Source organism: Pan troglodytes, chromosome 16 (genome assembly GCF_028858775.2).
Source record: "Pan troglodytes isolate AG18354 chromosome 16, NHGRI_mPanTro3-v2.0_pri, whole genome shotgun sequence".
Classification (NCBI taxonomy): Eukaryota; Metazoa; Chordata; class Mammalia; order Primates; family Hominidae; genus Pan; species Pan troglodytes.
Window position 1 is genome coordinate 75,013,559 of NC_072414.2, and position 18,376 is coordinate 75,031,934.

An 18,376-nucleotide genomic window follows, 5' to 3' on the forward strand; every position below is an offset into this window, starting at 1 on the left:
TGTCTGCAATCTGTCATTTCAAGATGTGATTCTCCCCTTTCTCCATTTTGGCTCACTTTATTCATTCTCTTAACTACCTAGCAATGATATTATCAAAGATTCCATCTCAGTCCCACGATGCATTCTGCTTAATTGACTTATGTTCTTTCATCTCTCTCTTTTTTTCTTTAGAAAGAAGAAATGATGAAGAAAATGTTCTTGGAATTCATTTCTGGCAGAGTCTCATGAGCTTTGCTTTCATTTGTTAGTGAAATGCTTGACATTTTTCCTTCACTTTATAAACATTATGTGCAAATCATTCAGAATCCTAATGGAAAGTAATTTCCCATTAATGCAGGCTATAAATGTCATTTTCTTTTGAAACTGTGCCTCAGAAACAAACAGTACAGGACCCCCTTTACACTCGCAAATTCCACCCACAAATCAAGGAAGCCCAGTGCTGGGTGTGTGAGATGGGAACTTGAAGCTACTGCCGAGGGAAACTTAGAAGAAGCAGCCTGGGACAGGCACAGGCAAAAGACACACAGTGGCACACAGTAGAGTTTGCTGCAGTGGAGAATATGGGACACTGAACCTTCTTAAAAGCCAGCTTCTGCACGTCTGTGATCTCTGTACATCGCCCTTCTAGGAACTTAATCTGTCTAGGGACCCAGCTACTGGCCAAGAAAGAGGGGACAAAGCACTGACATGCGTGGCCTCAATGAGGAAGCCAAAGACCTCACTGTCCTCTGTTTTTCCCTTCCAAGTCAGATGCATTTAGTGGGCTCCCTGTGCAACCACTTGCTGACCACAGATTCCCTGTAATCATGAATCTTGGAAATAAATCATTCCCAATGCTCTTGGCCATTTCATAACATTCCCCTAGTATTCCTTCTTAATGATATAACATGAAATATCTATAAGGTAAAGTACCCGGCTCTGCTACTTCCTGGCTCTGTGATCTTGAGAAGATCTCACTTAACCTCTCAGAGCCTCTACTTACTCATCTGTAAAATGAGGACTAAAAATAGTACTAGAGATGTATACAAAGTATTTATACAATATCTAACCCATAGTAAGTAGCCAATAAGTGTAGTTGCTATTGTCATCATCTTATTATTTGTTACTTTTTTTATTATCACTTCCTTGGAGTACTGTTATGAGGATGAAATGAGTTATGTCTATGTCTACAAAGCACCAAATAATAACTCCTGGCATACCGTTGGCCCTCAAAGGCTAGGTCCCTATGACCTTAAGGGATACTTTAATTCAAATACCTTTTCATTTTTATAAGGCTTAACACTCTCTACACTGCCAGTCTGTGAGCTCAAATCAAAGGAAAGTTGAGTTCTCTTTGGTGGCAAATGAGAGAATGGTGTCTTGGGAGCTTGACCTGAGGTCCTGTCTCTAAGAACTACTCGGGTGCAAGATGGAAAGATAGAGACAGTGGGGCAAGGACTGAGCCCTGGGGTCCTGGGTTCTCGTTTCCTCAAATATAATATACTGGCATTGAAGGAGGGAGGCTGAGGTTGAACTCACTGTCAAAATTTTTAGTTAATTTGCTTATACCTAGCTTCTTTTTTTTTTTCTTTTTAGACAGAGTTTCACTCTTGTTGCCCAGCCTGGAGTGCAATGGTGCGATCTCGGCTCACCACAACCTCACCGCAACCTCTGCCTCCTGGGTTTCAAGGGATTCTCCTGCCTCAGCCTCCCAAGTAGCTGGGATTACAGGCATGTGCCACCATGCCCAGCTAATTTTGTATTTTTAGTAGAGATGGGGTTTCTCCATGTTGGTCAGGCTGGTCTCAAACACCTGAACTCAGGTGATCCACCCGCCTCGGCCTCCCAAAGTGCTGGGATTACAGGCGTAAGCCACCACACCAGGCTGAAACCCAGTGACCTGTTAGATTATGGCAAAACATTTGAAAAACTTTTTGCCTATAATAACTCTTAAAGCAGACCATATACCAGTAGCTCTAAAGAAAGAAGGTGAATAAAGCCAGAAGGTTGGATGTTAGCTAAACCTTGGTGTGTGTGGCAAGTTACTATAAGAAAGACAAAAGTTGCCCAGTCTACAAGCAAAGATAAAAGAAAGCGCAGAGGTTGGTTCCTAATGCATTGGAAAAGCAAACTGTTTCTGTACCCCAAAGAAAACAAGATAAGCAGATTGCTCTTCCAAATCATTCTCAGAGACCTCCCTAAACTAAAGGAACTCAGCTGTGTGGCAAAGATGCAACGAAAGGTGTCACCTTCCTACTCAAATCTGCTGTTTCAGGTGGTCTCAAGGTAGCCTCTGTAAGTTAAGAAAGCGAAGCATGGGTAAGACAAGGAAGGAAAGAAATGAAAGTCTTAAGAGCTATATCTATGAAAGAACTTTGAATGTGTTTACAGGCACATGGAACTGCCTGGAGGTATATGGATCAGAAGCTCATTACGTTTTTTAAGAAATCAAGTTGTGGCCAGTGTGGTGACAGCAGTTTGGGAGGCTGAGGCAGGTGGATCACTCAAGGTCAGGAGTTCAAGACCAGCCTGGCCAACATGGTGAAGCCCCATCTCTACTAAAAATACAAAAATTGGCCAGGCGTGGTGGTGCATGCCTATAATCTCAGCTACTTGGGAGAGTGAGGCACAAGAATTGCTTGAACCTGGGAAGCGGAGGTTGCAGTGGGCCGAGATCCCATCACTGCACTCCAGCCTGGGCAACAGGGCAAGACTATCTCAAAAAAACAGGAAATCAAGTTGTGAAAAGAAGCGTAAGCCTAGCCTGAAGACATCTGTGTCTACTAAACTGTAAGGAACCCACAAGGTCCCTGAGCAGCAATAAGTACAGATGTCAAAGAAGGTAGCCCTCCAAAGCCCACTTACAATGTGGTCTTGGAAGACACATTTCTCAGAGAGCAATTAGGAGCCCACAGAATAAAAGACAAAAGAGTCTCCCTGATCCAAAATCCAGAGAGCAGAACCAGGGTCTAATCAAGACACTTTCTTCACTGCCAGGGTAGGGGGTCCTTGAAATTTCTGTCCAGCAGGAGTCCATCATTGTTATGGACTGGTACATGCAGTGTATTTCCTATTTGCTATGGCCTGAACGTGTGTGTTCCCCCAAAACTCATCTGTTGAAACTTAATCTCCAATGCAATAGTATTAAGGGCTGGGACCTTTAGGAGGTGAATAGGTCATGAGAATTAGTGACTTGGGGGTAATTAGGTCATGAGTAGGATTCGTGCCCTTATAAAAGGGACCTGTGGGAGCTTGTTTGCCCCTTCTGCCATGTGAGGACACAGCTAGAAGGTGTCATCTATGAGGAATGGGCCTCTACCAGGCACCAGTTCTGCTGGCACCTTGATTTTAGACATCTCAGCCTCCAGACTGTAAGTAAAAGCTACCCAGTCTAAGGTATTTTGTTACAGCAGCCCAAACAAACTAAGATGCCATTACAACTGGATAGCAGCTGCCTAGCTAGAGGTTGTACTTCCCAAGTTGCTTTGCTACTAGGTGTGGCTGTTTGAGCGCTCATCCCTGGAATGTGTGTGTCATTTCCACCTTGAGGGTGTAAGAGGAAATATCTAACCTAAATGTTTGTTCTTTCTCCCCTTCCTGCTGGCTGGAGTGGCAACAACTAGGAAGCCATATGACGAAGATGGCAGAGCTGCCATCAGCCTAGACCCCTGAGAGACTCTATGCATTAGAACCACCTATCTTCTTGGAATATTCTCCCTGGACTGTGGCAGGAGTGAGGAAATCCTATTTTACTGCATTTCGGTTTTATGTTTTGTTTTTTTTTTTTGAGACACAAACTAGTGTTAGCATAATACAATACAAAAAGTCTTCAGAGAAACCCTGAACAGACCAATAACAAGCAGCAAGACTGAAATGGTAATTTTAAAATTACCAAAAAAAAAAAAGTCCAGGACCACATGGATTCACAGCTGAATTCTATCAGACATTCAAAGAAGAATCGGTACCAATCCTATTGACACTATTCTACAAGATACAGAAAGAGGGAGTCCTCCCTAAATCATTCTATGAAGTCAGTATCACCTTAATACCAAAACCAGGAAGGGACATAGACAAAAAAGAAAACTACAGACCAATATCCCTGATGAACATAGATGCAAAAATCCTTGACAATATACTAGCTAAATGAATCCAATAGCATATCAAAAAGATAATCCACCACAATCAAGTGGGTTTTATACCAAGGATGCAGGGATGGTTTAACATACGCAAGTCAATATATGTGATACACCACATAAACAGAATTAAAAACAAAAATTACATGATCATCTCAATAGACACAGAAAAAGCATTTGCAGAATCCAGCATCCCTTCGTGATTAAAACCCTCAGCAAAATCGGCATACAAGGGACATATCTCAATGTAATAAAAACCATCTATGACAAACCCACAGCCAACATAATACTGAATTGACAAAAGTTGAAAGCATTTCTGCTGAGAACTGGAACAAGACAAGGATGCCCACTCTCACCACTTCAATTCAACATAGTACTGGAAGTCCTAGCCAAAGCAATCAGACAAGAGAAAGAAATAAAGGGCATCCAAATTGGTATAGAGGAAGTCAAACTGTCACTGTTTGCTGATGATATAATTGTATACCTAGAAAACCCTAGAACCCTAAAGACTCCTCCAAAAAGCTCCTAGAACTGATAAATGAATTCAGCAAAGTTTCAGGATACAAAATTAATGTACATAAATCAGTAGCTCTGCTATATACCAACAGAGACCAAGCTGAGAATCAAATCAAGAACTCAACCCCTTTTATAATAGCTGCAAAACAAAAACTTAGAAATATACCTAACCAAAAAGGTAAAAGACCTCTACAAGGAAAACTACAAAATACTGCTGAAAGAAATCATAGATGTCACAAACAAATGGAAACACATCCCATGCTCATGGATGGGCAGAATCAATATTGTGAAGATAACCATACTGCCAAAAGCAGTCTACAAATTCAGTGCAATTCCCATCATCAAAATACCACCATCATTCTTCACAAGACTAGAAAAAACAATCCTAAAATTCATACGAAACCAAAAAAGAGCCCACATAGCCAAAGCAAAACTAACCAAAAAGAACAAATCTGGAGGCATCAGATTACCTGATTTCAAACTATACTATAAGGCCACAGTCACCAAAACAGCATGGTACTGTTATAAAAATAGGCAAATAGACCAATGAAACAGAACAGAGAACCCAGAAATAAAGCCAAATACATACAGCCAACTGATCTTCGACAAAGCAAACAAAAGCATAAAGTGGGGAAAGGACACCCTATTCAACAAATGGTGTTGGGATAATTGGCAAGCTATGTGTAGGAGAATGAAACTGGATCCTCATCTCTCACCTTATACAAAAATCAACTCAACATGGATCAAGGACTTAAATCTAAGACCTGAAACTATAAAAATTCTAGAAGATAACATTGGCAAAACTCTTCTAGACATTGGCTTAGGCAAAGACTTCATGACCAAGAACCCAAAAGCAAATGGAACAAAAATAAAGATAAATAGCTGGGACTTAATTAAACTAAAGAGCTTCTGCAGAGCAAAAGGAACAGTCAGAGTGTACAGACAACCCACAGAGTGGGAGAAAATCTTCACAATCTATACATCTGACAAAGGACTAATATCCAGAATCTACAAGGAACTCAAACAACTTAGCAAGAAAAAAACAAACAATCCCATCAAAAAGTGGGCTAACGACATGAATAGAAAATTCTCAAAAGAAGATATACAAATGGCCAACAAACATGAAAAAAATGCTCAACATCACTAATGATCCGGGAAATGCAAATCAAAACCACAATGCGATATCAACTTACCCCTGCAAGAATGGCAATAATCAAAATATTTAAAAAAATAGATGTTGGCGTGGATGGGTGAAAAGGGAACATTTCTACACTGCTGGTAAGAATGTAAACTAGTACAACCACTATGGAAAACTGTGTGGAGATTCCTTAAAGAACTAAAAGTAGAACTACCATTGATCCAGCAATCCCACTACTGGGTATCTACCCAGAGGAAAAAGTCATTATACAAAAAAGATACTTGCACACGCATGTTTATAGCAGCAAAATTTGCAATTGCAAAAATATGGAACCAGCCCAAATGCCCATCAATGAGTGGATAAAAAAACTGTGGTATATATATATGTGGTAGAATACTACTCAACCATAAAAAGAAATGAACTAATGGCATCTGCAGCAACCTGGGTGGAATTGGAGACTATTATTCTAAGTGAAGAAACTCAGGAATGGAAAACCAAACATCATGTGTTCTCACCCATAAGTGGGAGCTAAGCTATGAGGATGCAAAGGCATAAGAATGATACAATGGACTTTGGGGACTTGAGAGAAAGGGTGGGAAGGGGTAAGGGATAAAAGACTACAAATTGGGTTCAGTGTACACTGCTCGGCTGATGGGTGCACTGAAATCTCACAAATATCACCACTAAACAGCTTACTTATGTAACCAAATACCACCTGTTCCTCAAAAACCTATGGAAAAAAATTAGAATACCAAAAAAATAAAGAAAGGAAAGGGGGAGTGCTTCACATGGGAAGTTGAATCTCTCCCCCAACTACAGAAATATAAAGCACAAAAAAATAAGTAAATAAGAAGAGATAGAAAATTGGCACCAATGAATTCTACCTTGAAAATATATCTGCTTCATTAAAATCTTTAAAAACAAACAACAAAGAATAGTCTTAAGAGAATTGTACCTAAGTATCCTCTTGATATGTTTTTTATAAAATCAATTTTATTCAAATAACTTTCACTGAAACATTACATCAAAAAATGTAAACTGAAAACTAGTACCACATGCTATAAAGAGACTGTAAGCATGAAAATAATTACAATGGAAAATAGACAATTTTATTACATCCAAAAGATACATTCTCTAGTCTGTAAATGACTTTTAACCGGAGGCCTCTCCTCTCTGTTAAAATTGAACATTAAAAATACTCCAGCACAAAACTGTAGCTTATCTCCTTGAAATTGGAATGAATATAAGAGAATTGAAAAAAAGAATATTTTCTCATCATGTGATTCAAGATTGTTTGTCTGTATCCATTCAGCACCTAAAGCCATCCTGGGGAGGAGCAAAGATGCAACCAGTGAGATAAGTGGCATTGAATGTCTTAAGGGAAATTTCCATTAATATGGCACAATGAAGTACAGGACTGCAGCCTTCCTTTCATGTACCAAATCCCTATCACTTACAAAATAGGACTTTTTAAGGTTGCAAATAATGTTGGAAAATGAGACTAAATACTGCTGGTAGACCAGAAATTATGAGGAATACAAGAATGCCTGGAAGATGGAAAGCAGCAGATGGAGGAAATGAGGTTCAAAATCCCAAAGCGGAATGCTGTGACAGTGAAGTCTAAGGGCGCTCAAAACTCAGTGTAAGTGGATCCTGAAAGCTGGCTGGCTTTCTGAGAAAAGAGCAGCCAGGTGAGTCCACTCATCCTGGGTTTGTACCAGTGCCAGGAGCCCTGGCAACTGCCTTCAGGATGGGGTACTGAGTAAGTGTGGGCATCTGAAACAGAAAGTCAGGGAAGTGCCATGGATGATAGAAACAATCAGAAAAACAGAAACCAGTCCACTGCACTCAACAGAACATCCCTTATTTCCCCTTAACCACAGGAGGCAACCTCATAAGCACTCTCAAATAAAAAGTTGTGCACAGAGCCAAGAATCATCAACGTATGAGAAACAACTTCATAAAGTAGACTCCAGATCCCAACAAACACTCAAGGAGATAAGAATTAAGTGGAGACTTTTTAAAAAGCATAATTAAGGGCCAGGCGTGGTGGCTCACGCCTATAATCCCAGCACTTCGGGAGGCCGAGTTGGGCAGATCACGAGGTCAGGAGTTCGCAACCAGCCTGGCCAACATGGTGAAACCCCGTCTCTACTAAAAATACAAAAATTAGCCAGGTATGGTGGCAGGCACCTGTAATCCCAAGTACTCGGAAGGCTGAGGCAGGAGAATCACTTGAACCTGGGAGGCGGAGGTTGCAGTGAGCCGAGATCGTACCATTGCACTCCAGCCTGGGTGACAAGAGCGAAACTCCATCTCAAAAAAAAAAAATAATAATTATAATAAAATAAAATAAAACTAAATAAATATAAAAATAAAAAGTATAATTAATATTCTCAGAGGAATATGAAAGGTCTAGTTACTTGTAAAATTTTTTAAAAATGTAAATTTGAACACTATCATGGTAGGCAGAGCAATAGCCTCAAAGATGTCCACTTCCTAATCCCCAGAACCTATAGCTATGTTACCTTACACAGCGAAAGGGAATGTGAAGATGTGATTAAGTTACAGATTTTGAGATGGGGAGGTTACCCTGGGTTTATGTGGGTAGGCTCAGTATAATCACAAGGGTCCTTATAAGGCGGAAGCAGGAGAATCCGAGTCAGAGAAGGAGATCTGACAATGGAGGCAGGGAGATCTGAAGATGTCATGCCACCAGCTGGGAAGCTGGAGCAAGGGGCAATGAGGCAAGGACTGCAGGCAGCCTCTAGAAGGCAGGAGAGGCAAGAAAACAGATTCCACCCTGTCTGGAATGTGAGCACCTTGATTTGAGGATTTCTGACCTCCAGAACTATAAAATAGATCATACGTTGTGTTATTTTAGACCACACAGTTTGTGGTATTTCATTGCAGCATCAATAGAGAACTAATACAATTGGAGTAAGAAATTCAATAGATATGCTAAATAAATAACTGGATCAAAGAATAAAGTAAGAAGGTGAAATGTTCTCAGAGGGCAGAATAAAAAAACAGAGGTACAGAGAGCAAGGAGGAAAAGACTTTTTGTCCGAGGAAGGACAAAAAGTTTCAACCTCTAGTAGTTGTTTACAAGGGCAAAAAGAAAGGGAATAGAGGAGAAGGATATTTAAGATAGTAAAAATAAATAAATAAATAAATCAGTGGGGGTGCAGTGGCTCACGCCTATAATCCTAGCACTTTGGAGGCCGAGGTGGAAGGAACGTTGAGCCCAGGAGTTGGAGACCAGCCTGAGCAACATGGCAAAACCCCGTATCTTAAAACAAACAAACAAACAAACAAAAACACACTTTCCATGTTTTAAAAAATGCAAGTAATCAGACTAAAAGGGTCAATGCGAATGAGGAATAGGGAAGGGAATGTAGCCAACTTCCCATACTTCTGGATACAATTGCCAGGAGAAATAGACAAATCCATAACTATAATCAGAGATTTTAATACCCTCTGCCACAAAATTAATAGGAAAACATAGACCAAAAAATCAGCAAGAATATGGAAGACAAAGAACACTATTAAATAATTTGACCTAATTGACATTTATAAAGCACCCTACCCAATAAGAATAGAAAACACATTCTTCTCAAGTGTACACAGATAATTTACCAAGATGGATCATATTCTGGCCCATCAAGCAAGTTTCAAAAAATTTAAAAGGGTATGATTCATACAAAGTATCTTATTTGATAAAAAATGGAATTAAATAGGTATCTAAAACAGAAAGAGATCTGAAAAATATCTACATATGTGGAAATGATGTAACACATTTCAGAAGAAACCAAGAGTTAAAGAGGTTATCAAAAGTAAAATTAGAAACAATTTTAAAGAGGATGAAAGGGAAAACTCAACACATCAAAATGCATGAGATGGTGCTCAAGTGGTACTTAGGGGGAAATTGATAGCGCTAAACACATATATTGGAAAAGGCGAAAGGACTCAATGACAACAGAGAAAACTCAATGAGACAGAGAGCTGGCTCTTTAAGAAGATCAATAAAATTGATAAATCTATAGCTAAAATGATTAAGAAAAGAAAAAGACAAAAATTACCAATTTCTAAAATGATTGAGAGAAGTAAATCACTACAAATTCTATATATCTTAAAAGGATAATAACAGAATATTATGAACAACTTTATGCAATAAATTTGACAACTTAGATGAAAGGGATAAATTCCTTGAAAGACACCAACTTCTAAAGTTCACTCAGGAAGAAACAGATAACCTCAATTGCCTTCTATCTATAAAGACGTTGAATTTATAGTTTAAAGCCTTCATGCAGGAAAAAAAAAAAAAAACAAGGAGTAACTTTACAGAGAGCTGACAAATACTGCCTCAGCCAGCAGACCAATATCAATATCAGCAGTGATTAATCTTGTTGATAGGGCATATTCTTTTTTTAACTTTTAGGTTCAGGGGTACATGCACAGGTTTTTTTATATGAGTAAACAGTGTATCACAGGGATTTGGTGTGCAGATTATTTCGTCACTCAGGTGATCAAGCATAGTACAGGGTAGGTAGTTTTTCAATTCTCACCCTCCTCCCAACCTCCACCCTCAAGCAGGCCCCACTGGCTATTATTCCCTTCTTTGTGTCCATGTGTACTCAATGTTTAGCTCCCACTTACAAGTGAGAACATGCAGTATTTGGTTTTCTGTTCCTGAGTTAGTTCACTTAGGATCATGGTCTCCAGCTCCATCCATGTTGCTGCAAAGGACATGATCTCATTCTTTTTTATGGCTGTGTACTGTCCTATGGAATATATGTACGTTTTCTTTATCCAGTCTGCCACCGATGGGCATTTAGTTTGATTCCACGCCTTTGCTATTGTGAATAGTGCTGCGATGAACATACACGTGTATGTGTCTTTATGGTAGAATGATTTATATTCCTTTGGGTATATATGCAGTAACGGGAATGCTGGGTCAAATGATAGTTCTGCTTTAAGTTGTGTGAGAAATTGCCAAACTTCCTTCCACAGTGGCTGAACTAATCTACATTCCCACCAGCAGTGTATAAGCTGTCTCATTTCTCTGCAGCCTTGCCAGCCATCTATGATTTTTTGACTTTTTAATACCAGCCATTCTGACTGATGTGAGATGGTAGGTGATGGGATGAGAATGGCACTTTACCTCTGTGATCTTCTTCCCAGAAACTCATAACTCCAGTCTAACCATGTAAAGACATCAGACAAATCTCAACTGGGGGACATTCTACAAAATATGTAAACAGTACTCCCCAAAACTGTCAAGTTCATTAAAAACAAAGAAAGTCTTAGAAGCTGCCACAGCAAGAGGGGCCGAAGGAGATGTGAGGACTAAATGCAACGTGCTATTCTGGATAGGATCCTAGAAGAGAAAAAGCAAAGCAGGTAAAAACTAAGGAAATGTGAATGAAGTATGGACTTTAGCTAATATAAATATATGTTCATTATATAAAGTAAATGTGCCATACTAATAAAATGTTAATATAGAAGAGTGGAGGAGTATATGGGAATGCCCTGTGCTATCGTCACAACTTTTCTGTAAGTCTAAAACTATTCTAAAATTTAAAATTAATTTAAAAAAACTTTCCCACAAAGAGTTTATCCTAGGGATGCAAGGTTGATTTAACTAACAATGTAATTCACCATATTAACAAACTAAAACTAAAAAATAAACGATCATCTCAACAGATACCAAAAAAAGGCATCTGACAAAATTCAAAGACTGTTTCTCATTAAAACTCTCTTCAAACTATTTATGACTAGAAGGGAACTCCCTCAATCTGATTTTTAAAATCTATGAAGGCCAGGCCTAGAGGCTCACGCCTGTAATCCCAACACTTCGGAAGGCTGAAGCAGGCGAATAGCTTGAGCCCAGAAGTTCATGACCAGCTTAGGCAACGGGGTGAATCCTCATCTCTACAAAAGATATAAAAATTAGCCAGGCTTGGTGGTGTGTGCCTATAGTCCCAGCTACGTGGGAGGCTAACGTGGGAGGATCTTTTGAGCCTGGCAGGTTGAGGTTGCAACAAGCTGCGACTGCGCCACTGCACTCCAGCCTGGGCAAAAGGGCAAGACCCTGTCTCAAAAGGAAAAAAAAAAATCTATGAAAAATCTACAGCTAAAATCATCCTTAATTATGAAGTACTGAATGCTTCTCCCCTAAAATCAGAGACAAAGCAAGGATGTCCACTCTAACCCTTTGTACTCAGCATGTTCTAGCAAGTGAAAAAAGGCAAGAAAAACAAAGGCATGCAGATATTGAGTAAAGCTGTCTTCATTTATAGATGACATGAACATCTGTGTAGAAAAACTATGGAATCTATTAAAAAACTACTGGACCTAAGATGTAAATTTAGCAACATGGCAGGATACAAGATCAATATACAAAAATCAATGGAATATTATGAATGCTAGAAACAAAAATTCAGAAATGGAAATTTTATTAAAATGCTGTTTGCAATTGCATAAAGATATAAAATACTTAGAGATTGATGAAAAAATTTAAAAGACATGTATATATTCTAAAAATAGTGAAACACTGCTGAGAGAAATTCAAGAAGACCTAAATAAATGGGAAATACAATAGATTGTGTTCAAGACTGGAACACTCAATATTGTTAAGCTATCAATTCCTCTTAAATTGAGTTATAGATTCAACCCAATCCAAATAAAAATCTGAGCAGGATTTTTTTGAAACATTGAAAATTTGATCTCTAAAACTCACATGAAAATGCAAAGTAACTAGAATAGTCAAATAACTTTTAAAATGAAGACCAAAGTTAGAGGACTAACAGGACCTGACCTCAAAACTTATAAAGCTACAGTCATCAAGACAACAATTGTACCAGAATAGAAATGCAATGATAGTGCACTATGTGATACTGCTGTGAATATTATTTCTGTGCTCATGACATTGTAAATAAGTGTTAGAGGATGTAAAAATGGAAGCTTTGGATGAGGCCCCAGAACTGTTTTTTTTTTTTTTTTTTTTTTTAACTGATGTGCAGAAGACAACTTATGCAGGATTTGGAAACAAACAAAAACAGAAGAGATGAGGGTAGCCAGTTTTATAACTTTTAATCCCAGCCTACATCTATGGCATAAATAGGTCAGAAGATGGAGATTAAAAAGGATTTTTAGAAAAATGTTGGAGAGAGTGTGGAGGAGGCAGGATGTGTTGTGATCTTTTCATTTCACACCAAATCAAGAGAGAAGAACTTTTAAAAGATTCCTCAGCGAGCTTAAAATACATTCTCTGGGGACTTAAGAACAGAAGGGGTAGATGGGGAAAGAGAAAAAGCCAAATACAACCTCTTCCCTGACACCAATGTTCCCACGGCAACAGGCCAGAGCTTGGGGAGGAGTGAAAGCCAAACTTTAAATCAAGATTATAGCTTTGACCATGACATGGGTCTTAGCATTTTGACTACTGCACGAGCCTGCACTTTCACATTCAAGTGACTGGAGAACTTATGTGACCCAAGAGTAGTCAGAAAAGTCATGCAGCCTGCTCACATTTTCATCCATGAGTAGGCAATTTAAAATAAGAGCAGGGAAAAAAGGGGAGGAGTGCATTTTAAGAGTCCCACATGATGGAAGTGATGGTTACACAATGAATATTTATTTAACAAAAATAGTGATTATAAGTAAATTGGAAGGGTGAAGGGAGGGAGAAGTCTATGGAAGACCAACGGTTAGGAAGCTAAGCCATTATCTTCCATATCAGGAAATCAATACATTTATCCAAACTGAAGAATCAGAGTAAAAAAAGAAATAGTAAAAAACAAGCACCATGAAGTTAAGTACCAAATAAATATGTAAAAGAGTTGAAAGTGTTTCCTCTGAGAGCAGAAAATAAGCACTGGGAAAGGAGTTGAAGGGGAAACTGCCATTTCTCACGAAAAAGCTTGCACCATGTTTTTTTACAAAATGTATACACATGGCCCGGCGCAGTGGCTCACATCTGTAATCCCAGCACTTTGGGAGGCCAAGGCGGGCGGATCACAAGGTCAGGAGATCAAGACCGCAGTGAAACCCTGTCCCTATTAAAAGTACAAAAAATTAGCCAGGCACGGTATCGGGCGCCTGTAGTCTCAGCTACTCGGGAGGCCGAGGAAGGAGAATGGCCTGAACCCGGGAGGCGGAGCTTGCAGTGAGCCGAGATGGCGCCACTGCACTCCAGCCTGGGTGACAGAGCAAGACTTTGTCTCAAAAAAATAAAAATAAAAAAAATAAAAAATAAAAAAATGTATACACATATACTCTGATAATTTGTAGTTTTAATAATGAGAAAATTCATGGGGCCTGCCCATGTTTTCACACAGAGGTAGAGGTAACTACATTTGCCTTTTTAAAACCACATACGCATATTACCATTTTCTTTTTAAACTACATACACATATTACTCTGATAATTTTTGTTTTTAAATGAAAAAAAAAAAAAACCTTTAAGGATAGCCATAAGGTTGGAAGAAAATTCACACTGTGCAGCTTATATGAGCCATGTGTGTTTGAAAGGGCAATTGGACATCCATAGGCAAAATAAATGACTTAAGTCTCACATTTATACAAAATTAACACAAAGTGGATCACGGACTTAAGAAAAAACATAGGAGAGGCCGGGTGTGGTAGCTCAACACCTGTAATCCCAGCACTTTGGGAGGCTGAGGCAGCCAGATCATTTGAGGTCAGGAGTTCGAGACCAGCCTGGCCAACACAGTGAAACCCCATCTCTACTAAAAATACAAAAATTTGCCGGGCATTGTGGTGTGTGTCTGTAGTCCCAGCTACTCAGGAGGCTGAGGCAGGAGAATTGCTTGAACCTGGGAGGCGGAGGTTGCAGTGAGCCGAGATTGCACCACTCTACTCCAGCCTGGGCTACAGAGTGAGACTCTGTCTCAAAAAAAAGAAAAAGAAAAGAAAATATTTATTATTTTCCTAGACTTCACACAATCTATAAAACTAAAAATGAATACATTGGACTTCATAAGAATTAAAAATTTTGATCTGTGAAAGACCCTATTAAGAGGATTAAAAGATAAGCTACAGAGCGAGAGAATATATTTGCAAATCACATATATAGAAAGAACCTGTATTGAGAATAAATCAAGCATTCTCAAGACTCAACAGTAAAAATGTAAACAATCCAATTAGAAAATGGACAAAAGACATGAAGAAATATTTCACCAAAGAGGATACACAGATGGCAAATAAACACATGAACAGATATTCAACATCATTAGTCACTAAGGAAATGCAAATTAAACCCACAGTAAGATTAACTACACACCTATCGAAGTGGCTAAAATAAAAAACAGTGACAACAGCAAATGCTGGCAGGGATGTGGAGAAACTGGATCACTAATATATTGCTGGTGGGGATGTGAAATGGTAGCACAACTCTGAAAGATAGTTTGGGAATTTCTTTTCATTTACAAAAATAAATCCTTATGATAAAGATCTAAATATTAAGAAAAGATTATTCAAAGTAGTAGAAAACTGTAGAAGAATAACTTCAGGGATAGGAAGACTTTTCACAACAGGGCACAAAATGTAATCACGACAGGGCACAAAATGTAAAGTCATAAGCAAAAGATAGATACATTTGACTACATCAAAATAAAAGCTTCTGTATACTCAAAGCAAAACTAAACAAAGCAAACAACAGCAAAAGCAACAAAGGGACAAGGCACTCCAAAAACAAAGTTTAAAGATAAATGACAAACTAGGAAAAAAATTATTAATATCCTCATATGGAAAGAGCTCCTATAAAACAATAAGACAAAGCAAACTACTCCCAAAAAACACAAATAAATGACATAAACAGACAATTCAGACATAAGGACATACAAATTAAAATATAGAAAAGAAAGTTCACCCTCACTAATAATCATGAAAATGCAAACTAAGACTGGATACCATTTTTTTCTCATGAGTGCTTGGCAGAAATGGAAGTCTACTGGCATGGGTGTGGGGAAGCAGGCGTTCATGCTTTAATAGTAGTGTAGCCAGCACAGTGGATAAAGGATACTCACTGTAGCAAATAACTGGAAAAAACCTTAACGTCCACCAATAGGGAAATGGTATAATAGAAAACTATGAAGCTGTTAAAACAGTGGGATAGATCTATATGCATGATATGGAAATAACTCGAAGAAACAGTGATACATTTTAAAAAGCAAACTGCCAAACAATATGCCTAGTATAATCTCGCATTTAAAAAACAGAAAAAAGGCTGGGTACAGTGGCTCATGCCTGTAATCCCAGCACTTCAGAAGGCCGAGGCAGAAGGATTGCTCGAGCCCAGGAGTTGCAGGCCAGCCTGGGCAACAAAGTAAGACCTTGTCTCTACAAAAAATAAAAAAATTAGCCTGGCAGGGTCACATATGCCTGTAGTTCCAGCTACATGGAAAGCTGAGGCAGGAGGATTGCTTGAGCCCAGGAGGTCAAGGCTGCACCGAGCCATGTTCATGCCATTGCACTACAGCCTGGGTGACAGAGCAAGACTTTGTCTCAAAAAAGAAAAAAAGAAAAAACAGAAAAAAATCCAAAATGCTGTTTATGTGTATATTTATGTACCTCAATAGATATGATAATAGTTATACCAAATTTTTTAACAGTGGCTACATCTAGGAAGCGAACTGCGATGGTGTGGGTGATCACAAGAGACTATAGAATGACTTATACCATTAAATTTTTTTTTCTGTTTGATTATTTTACCAATTTTTTTCTGTTTGATTATTTTACTAAAAGACACATTTGCATCACTTGTTTAATAAAAAATAACGATGCAGCACTTAAGATAGTATCTAGCATATAGCAGTTGCTCAAAAATGCTAATTTCAACTTAAAAATAAATTAAGAAAATATTTTCAAAGAGTTAAAAAAATAAAAGATGATGTAGCCATAATGGTTCTATGGCCAAGGTTCTAAATGCTACATTATATAAGTGATAGAATTCTTCCCCAGGGAACAGAAAAAAGGGGCACGTTTAGGGGAAAAGGGAATTTACCAAACAACCAAAGAAAGATATCCAGGGTCTGTGTGTATTCACTGACCCAGAAACAAGCAGTAAATAAGTGTTTCTAGAAGTGCTTTACTAAAGGCACACTTAGCATATTAGAATGGTCAACTTACCTGTCGTCTTCGCTACAGAGGTGGTGGAAACTCCATTGAGCTCACTAGAACTCCTTTTCACAGGCCTTGGCTTGTATTCTCGTCTGGGGACACTGGATGCAGCTGATATTCTGTAACACACACCGTAAGATGAGCCAGACATCTGATGTTGAAAGCTTTCCAAACACACATCCTCTCTGCCTTGTTGAGCACAGGAACTTAGGTTACAGCCAGTGGTCACGAAAGGGACGATTTTTACACACTGACTCTTGAGTAGCCCGAAGTGATGGAGATGATATCACAAATGTAGTTTTTCAACTCCCTATTTGAGCTTGTGAGTGAAATTCATCTTGAAGAAGACTAATTGGGCCAGCCATGGTGGCTCATGCCTGTAATCCCAGCACTTTGGGAGGCCAAAGTGCTCACCTGAGGTCAGGAGTTCGAGATCAGCCTGGCCAACATGGTGAAACCCCATCTCTATGAAAAATACAAAAATTAGCCAGGCATGGTGGTGGGCGCCTGTAATCCCAGCTACTCGGGAGGCTTAGGCAGGAGAGTCTCTTGAAACTGGAAGGTGGAGGCTGCAGTGAGCAGAGGTTACGGTGAGCCAAGATGGCACCACTGCACTCCAGTCTGGGCAACAGAGCATGACTCCATCTCAAAACAAAACATAACAAAAGACTAATTTTCTTCATCAAGTCTCTGAGGCATCCAGCAAGTGCCTGGGACGCAGTCGGCACCCAGTGATGGGAGCTGCCTTCTCCCTCACTCTACTCTTATAGATTATGATAGAATTATGAAAATACACTCCTGTCAGTAACAGGTAAACTATCTGCCTGCGGAAGTGGATGCTTCAGGGACTGGACACATCTTTGTCTTCCCTAGGTAACTACGTCATTGATTTAAGTAAAAATCCCTCCAAATTTATGCATTACCATAATCCTGTGTAAAACAATTTTCTGTTATCAAACCTAATTTAAAAAGGGTATTTTAACCCAATATTTTAATAAACAGGGTTGCCATGCAGACTATATATAATATTACTAATTTTCAGAAAAGTATAGACTACATCTATGATTAAATTCACAAGGAATGCAGAAACCTTTCTTTGATTGTTCAGAAGATATTTTTGACTCTTTCAATACCTGTCAATATTATGAACACAGCCTGAAATTTGTCAATATTTTGACTCTTTCAATACTAGTCAATATTATGAACATATCCTGAAATTCGTACTGGTGAAGTGAAGACATTATCTTTTTTTTTTTTTTTTTACAGATATTTACATATTTTCCATACAGCATCTCACTTTTTTCCATAGCTCTGGATGTTTTCCATCCCTTTGTGAATGGGGAGCTAAACTCTCATCAAATCAGCAATGAAACCAGGGTAGTTCTGTAGGGGTTGATGTCCCAGGTGGGAGAGCAACTTGGTTAGTTGCCCTAAACACGGGTCACAGAAAAAAGGAATTTAATGAA

The 18,376-nt window shown here is 38.8% G+C and overlaps 1 protein-coding gene across 20 annotated transcripts in view; it reads right to left on the minus strand.

The window, feature by feature from the left end:
• The window catches only part of SH3GL3 (SH3 domain containing GRB2 like 3, endophilin A3), a 165,198-nt gene that overhangs the window by 13,030 nt on the left and 133,792 nt on the right, over positions 1-18,376 (minus strand). For all 20 annotated transcript variants that reach the window (XR_010151471.1, XR_010151470.1, XR_010151472.1 and 17 more), the window contains one exon: positions 16,920-17,029. Coding sequence is in view for 9 of the 20 variants with exons in the window: in XM_001161355.6 (XP_001161355.3) it covers positions 16,920-17,029 (110 nt within the window). In the remaining 11 variants the exon portion in view is untranslated. The remainder of the gene's footprint in view (positions 1-16,919; positions 17,030-18,376) is intronic.